Below are 17,026 nucleotides of genomic sequence, written 5' to 3'. Positions count from 1 at the left end.
TCTATATTTGACTCACAAGTGGCCCAATAAAATAAAAAATGACCCCATCACAAGGATGGTTCAATAATATTATCAGCCTCTTCCAACTCCATGTCACTGGTCGTGTAACTCCTAGCAGCTTACCGGTCCATAATCATGACTTGTAATCAATTACATATGAATTATTACGTCAAGTACTTTCACTTCCGAATGATTGTTATGTAGCATAATTTTAACTTAAATTCCACTGTTTTGGTGTTTGATTTTACTGGTTTGGGGAAGAAGGTTAACGTAGGGATTGACGGTAATGAATTCACATATCAATTATCGTCTCCGTTGTAGCCGACTCACCTGTGTTTTCCTTGTAATTACTGATCAGGTTTTAGACGTTTTGTATCTGGATTCACTCGTCAGAGACGAGTTCCGAATGCTCCGCCAGAGGTCATTTTCATCTATTTCTATCATCATGATTGCTTTATAGACAAAAACTGTATATGAACATTTTAGCTGGTAGCTTAAAATCCTTTTGTTGATTTCATTTGAGATGCATGTGTGTATTGAATTTTGTGTTTCAACCAATATGGAAAGACATTTGGCCCTAGTATTAAGCAGGTTTGAATGTTAAAAGTTTTATTATTAATTAGTATATTAATTAATATGCAGACAGGTAATTCTTGTAATTATGCATGCTTTTTTCTAGCTCTAATGATCTGAACTTGAGGATCATGTTTTGAAAGACTAATAATAGAGAAATTGATGAATGATATTTTCTTTACAACCAAATAGTTATGAAAGTAAATGTAGAAACATAATAGTAATGCAATCATATCCAAATGGACCAAATATATTTCTAATATATGCTTATTTTATCTTTGTTGTTTCTTGACGCGTTATTTATTTATAATTTTATATCAGTAATTTTGCTTAATAATTCTTTTTCTTTGACATACAGGATCATCAGCCGTCTACATACTTTGTTTCCAAACAAGGTCAAGATGGATCCGGATCCGGTGCATTAAGAATGTTTGCCCTTTTGGGTGCAGGAATTTCGGGATTTTTAGGATTTTCAACAGTAACGTACGCTGCTGACGAGGCAGAGCACGGCTTAGAGTGTGCTAGCTACCCTTGGCCCCACCAAGGCATTCTCAGTTCATACGATCATGCCTCGTAAGTAAATAACAAGTAAATAATTGAATAAAAATAGCCAACAATGGCCTAATGTGAACGTTTGTGTGCAGGATCCGAAGAGGGCACCAGGTGTACCAACAAGTTTGTGCATCATGTCACTCAATGTCTCTAATATCTTATGGAGATCTTGTTGGTGTTGCATACACTGAGGAAGAAACGAAAGCTATGGCTGCAGAAATCGAAGTAGTTGATGGGCCTAATGATGAGGGTGAGATGTTTACAAGGCCCGGTAAGCTAAGTGATCGCTTTCCTCAACCATATGAAAATGAACAAGCGGCTAGGCTTGCTAATGGCGGGGCCTCCCCACCCGATCTTAGTCTCATTACTAAAGTAAGTTACTATTTTACCTTCAAATCTAAACTGCGAAACCAAGAACCTCGTTAATAATGTACACATTGGCCACCAGGATATTCAAAAGTTCTGATTAAGCTCGTTCAACTATTAAAACAAGTTTAGAGATCATTCAAGTATCATTTTCGTTCGTTTTTGTTGATTTCAAAAACGCTTTTCTCGCTTTTAGTATTAAAATAATACAAATATTCCCATGTATCTTAATCAAGTATACAAGTGGAATAAAGGGTATTTTTGTCATTTTAAAACTTAGGGTGTGCAAGTTTTTCATTGAAGGGCATTTTATCGTTAACAGTTTTGTGGGAAGTTTTCTTTTGGCGGATTTTTCTTAAAATATACGTGGATTCAAGGGTGCTTTTGTCATTTTACGACTTGCTTTTTTTATTCCTATCAGCATTATTTGTATTCTTTTAGGCCCGTCATAATGGTCAAAACTATGTATTTGCCCTTGTTACCGGCTATCGTGACCCTCCTGCTGGTGTTACAGTAATTTCTTTGGACCTATTTCTACCAAATTAATAAAAAAATTAATTTCTCACCTTGCTTTTTAATAATATTTTTCTTATTTGTGTTAGATAAGAGAGGGACTGCATTATAATCCTTGCTTTCCTGGTGAAGCAATTGCTATGCCAAAAATGCTTAATGATGGAGCTGTTGAATATGAAGATGGAACACCTGCAACAGAGGCACAAGTAAAGAACCCTCTTTTAACACATAGTTTCCTGATGCAATTACTAATGGCTCAGATGGGAAAAGACGTTGTGAGCTTTTTGGCATGGGCCGCTGAGCCCGAAATGGAAGAAAGAAAATTGGTAACTTCTGCATCTCATCACTTCTAATCCAAATATTAAACCATTGATTTGATCCGAATACCTTTTTTTTGGTTTTGTTCTTTTCGTTATGATATAAGTTATAAATTCTGACATTTGAGCCAAAACAAGGTACACCTTAGTACGTATTTACCGATTAAGCAAATAAACGCCTTTTGCGTAACAAGCGAACGATTAACCGAACGGGTCGGGTTATGACCCAGATATCTCGGGGGGCCATCTATAAGTGATATACGATCTATACAAGCTAAAATATTAGAAATATGGTCTTAGTTTGATAGCAAACAAGTTAAACGAAAATATGCTCGTTTAACTACCCGCTATAGATTTAAACGCGAAAGATAGTTACAAACCAAGCATTGTATCATCCGTTAAGCCGAAAAAGACTTACCAAACACTTACTTGAAATGTTTTAAGCGATCCGTGAAAATATTTTTGATTTTTACAAACATATAGTATGTTTTTATAATTTTACACAAAACTAGCCGAAAAACACTCGTTTTCGCGCTGTTTAACGCACCCGATAAGTTTTTCGCGCCAAAAACCGAACCCGAAATAAATTTGGACTTGGGTTTTCATGTTTGGGCTGTAAATTCCGAAAATTGAGCCAAAATGGGCCCAAAATGGGCCCAAGAAAATGGTCCGGTCGCTAAAAGGGCGTGCCCACCTCAAATTTGGTATAACTTCTTGAATAAGCAATTTATATATGTCATTTTCACACACCTCCAGCTTCCAAGCAGCAGAAAACCCAGTTCTACTAATTCCTTTCAAAACACTAGGTAAAGTTTGATTTTAATCATGTTTTTCAAGTTATTAATCATAGTTAATATCATATAAACATAGTTTAATTGCCAAAAATCATTCTTAACCGTGTAAAAATCCTAAAAATGGTCCATAAACATGTTTTGATCATAAACACGGTAAGGAACTTGTTTTGATAGTTTTTTTGGCCATAAACACGTATTAAAGGGTTGAAACGACGTTTTTACGGTTCAAAAGTTCGTTTTTGTACACTAGCCGAAACCCTAAGTTAAGGGCTGTTATGTTGATGAAAAATTTCTTGGTTTGTGATATAGGACTTGTATACCTAGCTTGCTTAGAAGCACAAGAACCTGAAAACTTGATTAAAAAGTCGGAAACAAGTCAAACCCGCTAAGGTAATGCCGAAACACTCGCTTACGGGCTATTTAGGTTAAAGTTGTGATGTGCATATTGTTAGGCCTTGAAATTTTTCAGGGACATCAGGGACCATGTCAATGAGTCCCTGTTCAAATTTGGTAATTTTTCGACCATCCGAGAATATTTGGCGAATTTATTACCGAATTGGGACGTTTATTTGGGAAAAATAGCTAAAATACTTCAAAAATTATGAAAATTTTCTGGGAACTCAGATTTGATGTATTTTGATCACATATGAATTTTGGGATCATTTGGAGAAGTTTAAAGGTGTTTTTTTTTATTTGCGTTCGTGTGAATTTTTATAGCCGAATTTGGGCCGAAAAGAATATCGCACGAACTTTTTACATTTTGAAATTGATACAGGTTGATTTGGGACATGATTTGAGCATTCAGGAATTTTTGTGGAGTTTTTGGAAATTGTTTGGGGTAAACGAACGATTTTCAGGCGAAATATAGCTGATAAAATGAATTTTTATAAATTAATAAATCAGTAAATAAATTCCAGAAATATTTTTATAAAAATATACATATTTTAATTGATAAGTGGTTAAATTTTCATAATTTAATGATTAACGGTTAATTAATTATGCTAATCTGAATATTAGACAAATTCAATTTTTATAAAAACCGGCAAGTTTGCGACTAACGAACCTGCGGGAATATCAAAACACCAAGAGTGATCAAAAATCATATTTTTGGACTAATTAAGTGAAAATGAACTTTTCTATGAGAAACCTGGACAATCCGGGTGGATTGTGCGCGTTTCTTCTTAAATCAAACTAAATAAACGGAAACGGGCCCCGTGGCTAATCCGGGACCCTAATAGGTGATCATTCTTTATAACTTAATCATTTTATTAATCAATACATTTACCCAAGCTTATTTTCCCATAACTATTTTCTGAACGCGTAAACGAACAACTTGGCCCAGCTGGGAAAACGGGAATCTGAGCCAAGTTCAGTTTTAAGTATTAGACATTGAACATCACAACCTAAGCCTATTGTCACTTTCTGGGCGTTCCAGCTACACCCAGATTAGTTATACAGCCCAGTTTAGTATTGAGATTATAATAATATTAAAATATTAATATTATTATAATATTGATTATTGGAACTACTGATAAGCGGACTGAACAAACCACGAGCGGATACAGTACTGAATATCTACTAAACCGTGAGTTTCATGACCCCACTTTTAAACTGTTTTACGAACTTTTGGGGGTGAAAAGCATGTTTGCTTATATCTATATACATACCTAAAACATGTACTGATGTGAATTATCTAAGTGCTAACACACGAAAAGTCCCCACGATCACAGTGATTAACTTCGAGCCGGTGGCTTGTGAATAGTACTATTGGTTTGACAAACCCAAGCGGGGCCAGCACGGTTGCTGAGACATTATCCCGTTTGCACATGTCCATAAATTTTATGAACCAGCTATGTAGTGTTAGACATAGCTACCGGGGCATGTTGTGGGCTGAAAGGGACCACAGTGGTTGATTGAGCGTGGGAAATGGAGGCACGCAGCACGAACAGTCCAGGCTTCACTGTAGCTTAGCATAATTACATCACATACATCATTTACATACATACATACTTATTTCATGATTACAAGTGTTGACTTGTGAATACTCATTACTGATCTCTTGAAACTCGTGAAACTCACCAACTCTAGTAGTTGACCGTTTTAAACTGCTTTTCAGGTATACCTAAATCGGAATGATTTGGTGATCTGTTATTTGTACAAGGTGTGCGGTTGATGCTATGTGAATAGAGGCAAGGATGTTAGTAGTAAGAACGTATAGTTAACGAACCAGTTTTGTTTGTAACGCCTAGATTGTAAAACAATGATAGAACAAAGAAAGTAATATATTGTAAATTAGTTTGTAATGTTTCTTTATACACAATGTGTTGATACCAGAGGTGTCTGTTACATTCCCGTTTTACGCTTCCGCATCGTGCTAGTCGGGGTGTGACATAAATAATTAATATACTACTTATGATCATAAAAACCATCTTACAGTTAAAGGTTATGGTTGTTTGGTGATTGTAGATGGGATTCAAATGGATATTTGTATTGTCACTTGCACTTTTACAAGTTGGTTACTATAGACGCTTGAAATGGTCGATTTTCTAGTCTCGTAAGCTTGTGCTTGATGTGGTCAACTGATCTACATGTTGACTTTTGTGTATGCATATCACTATATCAGAGGGAGGTAAATGTCAAATCAACTTTGTAATGGTCAAATGCTCTATTTGGTTGTTACATATGTTAAAGTTGGCTACATGTTTGTTAAAATGGCATACGGAAATGGAAACTATATGTGGGTAGACTTCTTGTGTATATAGTAGTATACCTGTTATTTAAAAATAATGACTTGGTTGGACTCTCATGTTGAACCGAACGAATCATCTTTATCGCTCAGACAAATATTTGTCTGTTAGGTAGCAAGTTACAAATTATATGTATCGTCATTGCTATCAAGTATTATGACATATTGACATATGATCTTTTTTTTTTTTTTGAAAATATGGATTAAATTACCCGGTTGAAGCATAATGATCTCATATATGTAATCCATTGATTATTCCCTTGAATGGGTGACTTGAAAGTGGTAGCGCGCAGCACCCCCTACACACGACTTTCATAGATTATGTATTTCTGCATAATTCTATATGTATCTATGAGTTCGAGTAGGAATTCAGCTTACTTAATTAAGCATTTGTTTCCCTCCTATTACCTATAGGGTTAAGACTGAAAATTCGGAATTTCACATACCAAAGGAATTGGCTTATTCGAAAAACCGTATTCTTTGTAAGATCTATCTCGTATAACGTATCTACTGAAGCATGGCCCAAATTGGACATTTAACCTCGTTTGTACTGGTGCTATCACTCTCCTCTTAACAGTGAATCGAACTTGAATGCTTCTAGTAATATTACATCTGGATCATATTTTAACATTTGAAGTTGATCTTATGAAGTTAAAAGGAAAAATATATAGCGTTTCCGTTTTTAGATTTTTATAATTGATCTGTTTGTAATACAAACAATTTTGTTACCTCAACGTCAGTTAATTCCGTTAACCATTAGCTTTTAGCATTGCTAGATTCAAGTTAATTCGGTTAACCAATAGCTCTTTAATTTGTAAAGTAAGAGTGCTTAGAAATGTAAATGTTATTTGTACAAAATCATAATGTTAATCAACTACGATTAGATTAATGACACATAATCAAAACGTACAAAAACCAAAGAATTGACATATTTGTAATCTTGTCTAAAGATCAAACCGGGTAGATCCGGTCAAAGCAGATCTAAGTTTCCAACGGTATGCCCACACAAGATTCAAAAGCTGTGTGCTTGAGCATCAAACCGAATACAATAATAATAAAACAAACGCTCCGATGTCCTATTACAAATAAATTTTGGCCGGATAATTTATCGACATGATCTCCAATTTTATTAGTAGTATAATAATATTATGAGTTGCTTCAAACTCCTGGATCTAAATATAAACCATCAGCATACTGTAACATTTATCGATAATAACAATAGCATTACGAGATCTGTTAAAATTAGATCTATGATGAACTATTGCACTGAACATAATATAAATCATCGTGCAAAGCTTCACTATTGCAAATCAACTCACTAAAACAGATTTATTCAACAATTTAGAGACTAAAATCAAACGTGTAACTAGTAGATCCAGGCAGCAGTAACCGTCAACGATCATAACCGCCGGAGATATCGGACGCAAGGCGTGACGCGATGGCGGAGTGGTACATGACGTCATGGAAGTTAGCCGTTTCAACGGTCTTCATCCGCAGCTGTTTCGCTTTCTCCTCCGTGAAGCATCCTGGAGCGAATCGCGGTTTGCCGGTATCCGGATCCAGGTTTCCGGTTGCCGGATTGTGAATGTAGTCCGGATCTGGTGACAGGCCGAAGAGTGGGGTCCACCACTTGGAATTGGAAGTGGCTGCCGGTGGCTTGATACGGTTGGTGGAATGAGATGGTGATTGGGTGGAAATAAGGAGAGAGTGAAGTCGCCATTGATCAATGATGATGTTGATGCCAAAAGGTAGATGATGAAGTGAAAACAATGAGCGAATATATATATGGATGACTTGTGTGGATAAGGATGTCTACGTGGCGCCACGCGCTTAAAAAAGAAAAGGTAAAAACCAGAATTACGGCCGTCTTAAGGTACTGTACCCTTAGGCTTCTATTTTTCACTTAATACATTCATGTTAAGTTTATATATTACTAGAAAACCTGCCTAAAAAATAAGTGTTCGTGTAACTGTAAGAAAAACAAATGTGCTATGGCCTATGTGTATTCCCTCTCCATTTGTTTTCTAGGAAAACTGAATAAAATCTGAACCTGAATTTATTCGTAACTAGAAATAGCCTAAGTAAATTATGAATTTGATTTTTGATTTTCACAGATCTAGCTTATTTGGATATCCGGACCACATTCAATCACACGAACTGAATAATAATTGGGTTAATCGGATAAGCAAACCAAATAAACTGGTTGTACTCGTTTTGGTTATACATATTTCTAGTTTGATCAGTTTGGTTTTCAGTTAGGCCAAAAAGGCTCAAAAGCGAACGAACCAATAAACAAGCCTAACACTCTACCATTCCTTTTACATGTTTGAAAATTAGAAAATAATAATAATAATAATAATAATAATAATAATAATGACCATTGTGTAATGGTTATTAAATCAGAGGTTCTCTATTTAATAGCATCTATGAGTGGTTTTCTCTTGCACTAGATTAAAGTTTCTGCGTAGGAACTTGGCTTTGAAGAGGATGAACATGGCACGGCCACTGACACTAACTTTCAGGATCCAAGGTTTTTTTGTGAGAATGGAGTATGCATTTTTGTCATAAGATACAAATAGAGTATGATGTGATGTGGAAACTGGATTGCCATCGTTGTGTTTGCTGCTCTTATAGTCACATTCTTGTCAAACTGTGATTTTGTTTGGAGAAAACATCGTGCTTTCTTCTCAAAAACGATCTTAAAACCTAAACAATGTATGGTATTGCAGAAGCAACAACATGTTTGTTGTCTCTGTCACCAAGTATTCGACCATCAATGGTCCAAGTTACAAATGCTAATAATTTCAACTAAAAATACATGTTTAATCCAAGAAGATTATTTCTAGTAACTTATATCATAAAACAATTGAATAAATCTTAATTAATCCAAAACTAGAAATAAAATTACTAGAAATATTTGTTCTAGCCGTATATGAAAACAATAAATTTTATCTCCTACTTTATGTATGTGATTATAAGATGGTTTGATAACTTACTGATGCATTTTCATCACTTCAAGTGGTTAAAAAAGGGTAACAAATGAATGTAAAAAAGAAAAGATCTAACAAGCAACACAAGTAGCATCTATTTATTTTAAAGGATATGGTGACAACATTAGACTTCAAAATTAGGTAGAACAAACACATATGTATGCATGTATGTTTCTAGTTAACAACCAACCCCTAATTAAACTTTCAAATCTTCCACTTTTGTGCCAATTTCGTCACTTGCCACAGGCCCATTTGGAACAGAGCTTTCTTTCTCCATTGGATTCAAAGACCCTGTTTGCCATATTCTTATGGTTCCGTCTTCCGACCCTGATGCATATGATTCACCTCCAGGTGAAAACCGCACACAATGGACCGGACCGTGGTGACCCTTGTTGCACCCTACAGCAATATCCACTTTATTATTATTATCAGATAAGATTGAACACATGGTCCTTGTGGTTTGTCCATTTTGCAAGTCTGGTTTCCATATTTTATAAATTGCAAACTTAGTCCAAACACTTGTGAGAGGGTTGCACATTTGCTCCCCAACTTTAACCCCAGTTAGTTTTTTCTAACAATAAAGTGATGGCATGTGCCTGTGAAGTTGTGTTTTTCTAAATTTGAAACCCAAATAAAATATTCTTTCAACTCCGGAACTACTAATGTCAGACTTCATCACCTTCACTTTTTAAACCGAACCTTCAATTTTATTAGGGTTTCAAATAAAATGACATTAACCTACATGAAAGACTATATTGTTCAATTTTATCTTATCATTATTATTATTATTATTATTTGCAAAATCCATACCAATTTCTTCACCAGTGTTGAAATCAAATAAGCGAATCCACATATCTTCCCCTCCAGCAATAAACTTATCACCAAATTTCGGTTCCAATGATGCTGATTCCACATTGCAGGGCATATCATAACTTTTCACCAATCCAAAACTATAAAACATAAAAATAAATAAAAGAGATTAGAATATATGCAGCATAAACTTATAAAGTGGATAATAACAGTTAAAAGCATACTGATTTGCATCCCAGAATTTAACAGACGATCCATCTGCAGTGGTTATATAACGACCATCCTTGCTGACCTCGGCACTAGTCACTGGTGATTTAGTTTCAAGGGTATGAACCATTTTCCCGCTTCTCACGTCCCATAGCCTGCCAATAGAATAATAATAATAATAATAATAATAATAATAAAGTAAATTACACATTCAGTCCTATATAGCAAATTTCAAATCTCGCCCTTAAACTACCCTAGATTATATGCTCTCTCTTCTCTTTTGTTCCCAAACAAATTCGAGTGCCAAATGATAGAAAAAACATACTAAACAGCAAATCAGTAATAAAAAACAGTTATTACAACAATTTTGAATCGTTTTATGTTTTTAAAGAAACTCCCATAATTTTGCACATTTGTCAAAGCACACTGTTACACAGTTATATAGTTGTTTACATATATAAATATATATATATATATATATATATATACACATACATACCTTACTCCTCCAGAATCCGAGCAAGAACTTAATATTGTTTGGTCACTATGGAGCCATAAAACGGTCCTGATAGAACCTGGAGAATGCTCAATTTCTCTTGGAGATGCATCAGGTCGATTTAGATCAAATACGCGAAGTATTTTCTCAAAACCACCAGTCAACAGAAAATGTGTATCCTGTAGAATAATGTAAAAATTAACAAGTTCATCACTTTGGAACTCATTATTACAAAATAAATATATTACGTCATAAAAACACATCCATCATTTATTACCAAAGCTGACAATAATATAAAGAAAGAGAAGCCACCTCAGAAAAGGAGCATGCTCGGACAATATGTTTGTGGTCAAATGAGTGTAGCACATCACCAGTTAATGCATCCCACAGTTTACTGAAAATTCAACACATACAGAAAAAAAATGAGATTCTATAAACATAAAAGATAATGTGTTTGTTACACCAAAAGAGTTGCATACAATGGTGCAAAGTTGGAATGATATTACATACTATGAAAAAATTACAATTTTTTTCCAAGATACCATGACAGAAAGGTAAAAGAGTGTTGCATTTTGGTGTAATTAAGTCAAGATAATACTAACAAAGCAAAGAAATTCATTTTTGTCATTATATGTAGAAAACAAGGTCACATTTTATGTAACATGCTATCAATCTTTAACCACCATATGTAAGTAAAATGGTGATGTGGCACGTCACACCATCGATTTATAGAACTTTCCTTGTGTGAAATTTTGAAAGTAAAAAGTGGGAACTATATTACAGGTTGGTATAATTAACCTAAGATGATATAAGGGCTTCTAAATAAGAACAAATAATAATATCGACCACATACGCTGTAAAATCAGCAGACGCTGATGCAGCACGCAGAGCATTCGCATCTAGACAGCAACTCCAAACTGCACCTTTATGCCCCTCAAAGGTTCCTATCCAATCTCCAGTTTCTCCATTCCGGAGCATAGGAGTTGAATCTAAATCATAAATCTATAGCTATAAGTAACACTTCATGATAATAATATCATCACTTAAATCTCTTTTATTAACAGCACATTCATAATTGAATAATATAAAATAATGAAAAGTCAACGGAGGGAAAGTCAAAATCCCTAATTGGAACCAACCTTTGCTGGCACTGATTAGAAAATATCCGTCTGGAGTGATCGGACTGTAGAACAAATCCACCACCGGCTGGCACACGAGAGGAACAGTCACCTTCTTCTTATCCATAATCACACAAAAACCCTAATAATTCGAAATTGGCAATCGATCCAATAGATTGTATGTGTAATGAGGAGAATGGCGGCAATCAACCCAAGATATGATATATGCGAAGAACAGATGAACTAGAAATCAAAAAATAATAATAAAACTAAAAGTAAGATAATATTATTGTTATTGTTATTGTTATTGTTATGGACTACTGCGTGCAGGGCTAAGCGCAAGGAAGCCATTGATGCGTTTTCTTTATTTTATTAGGTTGATGTATGTCTTCTTGATGGTGGTCCCTCGTGTTTCTTAATGTTTTTGTTTTCACCCCTAAGGTTGTGGAATATTCGGCAAGATGCCCTTTTGATAGGAAAACACCGGTATAAAGGAGTTTTGCTGATTAGGGTGAACGGGTCACTCAACACGTCCCCATCCAAATTCAAGCGAGTTTTCTAGCACATCACCCCTCTTGTTAGAGTGGTGAATGCGAGCTTTGTTTATGGGTTGTAGTGCTCGAAAGGGAGTGAGGGTGGCGGTGCGTCTACTCCCCCTCCCCCAATGCAAGTTTAGCGAGCTTCCTAGCACACTGCCCCGTGTGTAAGATTTGCGAGCTCTACTGCTTGAAAGAAATACTGTGAGGGTGTGGAGGCAAACGAGTATGGGAATGGGTTGTCGTGGTTCAAGGAGAAGTTCCTCCAACGAGAAGGGTGGACGAGGCAAAAAGTTGAGCGAGTACGGGAAATGGGTTGTTGTGAACACGGGGCACAATATTATTTGGTAGAGTGGTCCCCCTACTCTTAGTGCATAATATGTTTTAAAAAGCTCTGTGTACTTATCTTAACAATTAGAACTTCCAACTGACATCTGGTTATATTTTTTTGGAATAACGAATTTTATGAAAACAAAAAAAAGGCTATTTATCAATTTTACAATCTTCACTTTACCTATTTATCAATTTTGGTTAGATTTGTGTGATAATTTCTTCAATATTTGTTGCTTGTAATATAAGCCTACTTGTCACTTTGTCAGTTATGTAACCAATATAACTATACAAACCCATCCAAACACATGTATACATTGCAAACCTAAACAGTAAAACACTTATGTATTGCCTATCTGCCCAGCCGAAGCATTCCGACATAAAAACATTAGCATATTGCAGCCCAGATAGACGCAACCCACTTGGATAACTAGACTGGCCCAAACCAAATTATGAACGGACCGACCATGTAACCCGGTTTCCAGTTCGGTCTGAAGGCCGTGAACAGCCTGATAGTATGAGCATCTACCTATATTATTAAAGCAATACTATTTTAATATTTTTTCACATGTCATTACCCTCCACATAGGTTGCCTAAGTGTACAAGTTTCTATTTTTACAATTTCCCCTTTATGAATAATAAAATAAAAAATATGTTGTTGGTGGGAATCAAACTTTAAACCTTGATTTTAAAATGTTTATGGTTTACCAACTCAACTAAGATGAATAAATGTTAGCATTCTCTTTTTCTTGATTGGTATAGATTCACAACCTTCTATTTTGATTCTTTTAATATACAAATTAATTTTACTAATCTATGTGTTTTATGAAAAATAACTTATGAATCTATAAGATATGTTATTATGTATATTATTAAATTTAACATTTTTGTTTTATTTTTTAACTATCCGTGTATCAAACGGGCTCTATCCTAATCAATACATTATACTTCAAGAGAGAGAGAGAGATGGCTAATCATCTTCTGTTTCTAGTGAGATTGCAAATATGGTTTGTTAAATGATATTATTAATCTTCACAACTCTATCTCGGGCTGGAAAAAAAAAAGAAACTCATAGAAAGCAATACAAGGGTGGCGCGTTGGAGCATATGAAATATCCGAATAACAAGGACACAACTATACACACAATTATCGAAGATACAAAAGCATTGGTTTATTTATGGATGGAAAGTAGAGTAAAGGATTTCGTTATTATTTGGCAAAGGCGAGGTACGTAATTCTTAGGTTTCTAAAAACTTTATGTGAGCTTGTAAGTTGTATATTTTTTTTAGAATGTTTTTTTTATCTTTGGCTATTGCGATGTTAAATATGCAAAGTTGTCTTTCGTAATAAAAAATAAAAAAGGTTTAAAAACATAAGTTTTGTTTTGTCTCCTTTTTCTTGATGGTTTGTTTTCGGGTTGGTTGGCTACTTGCTATGCCGTTTGGCGGTTAATCAAATTTTATTTGGTTGTTAAAAAAAATGTTTCATAAACATATATTTCACAAAAGATGAAAAATCTTTAGAATCATAAACATAAGTTTCACATAAGATGAGAAAAGCTTTAAAAAAATAAACATGCGTGTCACAAAAAATGAAAAAAGCTCTAACACGCTCCTTCCTTTGTAGTTGTCGGCTGCCTATCCACCGCCACCTTAGTACATAACCTGTCATCTAACTCATGAGATTGACGACCCATCTCCATACATTCTTTCTATATATAGACCCTCTCTATCTCTCTCTCTCTCTCTCTTTCTACACCCCCCCCCCCCCAACAATTCTCTCTCCCTCTCTCTCATGTTGATCACTATCTATCTATCTTTAGTTTAAATCAACCAAATTCAAGTAAAACTCTATGAGGTGGAAAAGCCAAAAATGATTTTTTGAGTTACGTATGTTGAACAGAGTAATGAAGATCCACAACAAGTTGAAGTGGTAACACCCAAGTGGGACCTACAATAAAATACATCTAGCAATAACTATTGGCAGATCCAAGTTTCGTTTCCAATAGAGTCACTATTTTTAAATTCTATTGTAAAGCCGAACATCAAAATTTCTGATGATTCGGTTCATGTCAACTTGGAGAAACCGCCTAAAAATTTTATATTTATAGATTCTGGAATTCAAGTTTCTCCTAAAAAGTCCTAAACCTTGATACTGATTATCCATAAAAATAGGAATCAAACAAACAAACAATACTCAACTAATAATCCTAATTCCTAGACTTAAAAAATCCTAAATAAATCACATATGACATAACAATATTTATATTTTATTGAGAATGAGTTTATAGAGTTTCTTCAATTCCAATAGGTTTTTATTTTATATTTTATCATAACCTTGGAGATGTATAAATTGAAACCATTTTGAGTTGAGAAAACATGTGAAAACCCCATATAACATCATTTTTAAACATACGCAATATATGTTACATTTAATACAAAATATTGAAAAATTAAAAAAAATTATATTTCGCAATGTTTTTTCAATTTTTTTTAATTTTTAACTTTTAAACACATTTTTCAGAAGAGAAAAAATGTAACTTTACCTTTACATTTTTTATAAACTTTATTTATGAATCACAAGATTCTGAACTTTAACTAAAAACCTGTGCTTGAAAATGAGTTTCTAGGATTTCTTCAACTCAATTAGGTTTTTATTTTATCATAACCCTATATATAATAACTTTAAACACAATTGACAATTCACAATAAAATTAATGATTCGTTAAAGATTGGCAACTGAATACCCGAGATGATTAAGAACCTCGATCTGATTTCTTAAAATTCAAACAATCAAACCATACCCCTTGTGTTGAATGTTCAATCACTGTCTGATGATGACCTGGTCAAGTTTTGTAGTCCCTGTGGTTCAATTTAAAAACTTATGGTCTTCCTAGGTTTCGTATTTTATTTTATTTTTTAATACGATAATAGGTTTGGGAGTTAGTCAATTGGGTATGTATTACTACTGAGCTTATAAGTTATAAGTGTTTAATGAAGATTAGATTTATTACTCGTAATTGTTTAATGGGAATTGGGCTTAATGACATGTTACTTACAAGTGTTTAATGATAATTGATCATTTTAAAAAATGAGTCACTTGAAAAAACTGTAAATACAACTCTATATGGCATCGAAAGAACACTATATTCCCGTGACTTTGGTCATACCTATATAAACATGCAATTGGCAACAAGCCCACAAAGACCACAACCACCTTCGGAGCTAAGACTTTGGAACCCTGCAACCATATATGAAACCTTATAACCATCTTCGAATGAGGACTTGTAATAGTCCATAAGGCTCTAACCTGAAAATTCATGATCGTGACATGAGCTCCTGCTCTAGATGTAGACACCAATGGAACTCGGGTTTCTAAACAAAACATCATCGGAAATACGACACGATATGACAACATGCATACAGGTAGTGATTTTACATGATATGACTCAACACATCTCACCCCTAAGTCTTGACAAGATATAGTAGTGCATCGCACACGATTCAAGACCAGAAGCTCTAGGTTATTGTCATCCCTAAATCCGGTCAAGTGTGCCATGTCATGTGGTACAAAAGTCCAAACCAAAGGCGAGTATAATCACACATCTTCTCCACTAAAATCAGTTATGCTATCTTCGTTATTGTTAATATCATATACAAATACTTGTCCTCGCATGGGACTTGCTCCTAGTGAGGCATCCATGTTTACGATAACAAGACTTATAGTTTGCTACTTGTGAAATCATTCTCCTAGGCATTGAAACTCATTTGTGTTAAAATAAGCATACTGCCTTAAGAAGCAAAATAAACACACAAATAGCAAATCGTCATTCTAAAATGCAATTTGTACTCTCTTTTTCTTTTTGATAGGATATTTTGATTTAAAAAATCAAAGAAGATGAATATTAAAATAGTTAATGAATAAGACAAAAGATAGGGATGGTATAGGTTAAAAAGCAATGAGGAGAGTACAAAAAGATGTGTGGTGGATTGAGAAAGAGACCAATGTGCAATCATTCCTCTGAATGTGATGACGACGGCGATAGGAATCTCCTCGTTATTTACTTGCAACCTTGTAGGCTTTCTCCTTGTTCAACTGGCCCTTACCCAATTTTGTAACGTTCATCCAAGGTCTTGCATACAATGGCCAAATCGGTTTCAAAAGAAAACTGGGGCCGTTGATTTAATTGATTATTTCTTTGTTCTCTCTTTTTGTATCATTTTGATGTGGGACCGTGGGAGGATGCTTCAACTACGTGTATACCTTTTATTTTCTAATAGCTTAAATTAAAATACGGGATTTGAACCCTCGCAACCTACAACATAAAAAGATCAAATATTATCCAACAATTTAATACTACCAGGCCAAATGCCATTAGTGAACTACTTGTATACTACTTTGCCTAAAGGAGGGGATATAAAATAGGGATGTAACTTAATTACGAGTTATGTTGAGTTGAAAATTAGCTTGTTTAACTTACGAGAGCTCGATAGTGACAGACGTCACAGACCTAGCTTTTATTTTTGCCGCCAATAAAATACCTGTTTGATTGAAAAGTAACTTCATGTTTGTAAAAAATTTTACCTATTTTTTATCTCAATTAAATTGTTTGAAATGACACAATTGGAAGTTAGAGCAAAAGCACTTATTTTTTCGTCAAAGTGCGATTTTTCTTAT

The 17,026-nt window shown here is 34.5% G+C and overlaps 1 protein-coding gene and 1 pseudogene across 1 annotated transcript; one reads left to right on the top strand and one right to left on the bottom strand.

Moving 5' to 3' along the window:
• The first annotated feature begins 946 nt into the window (after positions 1-946).
• LOC143544591 (cytochrome c1-2, heme protein, mitochondrial-like) lies at positions 947-5,698 on the top strand (annotated as a pseudogene).
• Positions 5,699-8,934: 3,236 nt separating this feature from the next.
• Positions 8,935-11,624, bottom strand: LOC143544590 (uncharacterized). Its single transcript, XM_077036659.1, has 7 exons — positions 11,504-11,624; positions 11,218-11,353; positions 10,677-10,758; positions 10,368-10,543; positions 9,886-10,023; positions 9,662-9,801; positions 8,935-9,250 (listed from the first exon to the last, which is right to left on the bottom strand). The coding sequence occupies exons 1-7, from the start codon at positions 11,607-11,609 to the stop codon at positions 9,048-9,050; spliced, it is 981 nt and encodes a 326-aa protein (XP_076892774.1). The 5' UTR covers positions 11,610-11,624; the 3' UTR covers positions 8,935-9,047.
• Positions 11,625-17,026: the final 5,402 nt, after the last annotated feature.

The sequence above is a fragment of the Bidens hawaiensis genome, unplaced genomic scaffold, assembly GCF_021521415.1.
Source record: "Bidens hawaiensis isolate Kalapana, Puna unplaced genomic scaffold, B.hawaiensis_p1.1 tig00013629_1, whole genome shotgun sequence".
In the NCBI taxonomy this organism is placed as follows: Eukaryota; Viridiplantae; Streptophyta; class Magnoliopsida; order Asterales; family Asteraceae; genus Bidens; species Bidens hawaiensis.
This window is presented reverse-complemented; position numbering and strand designations above follow the sequence as displayed.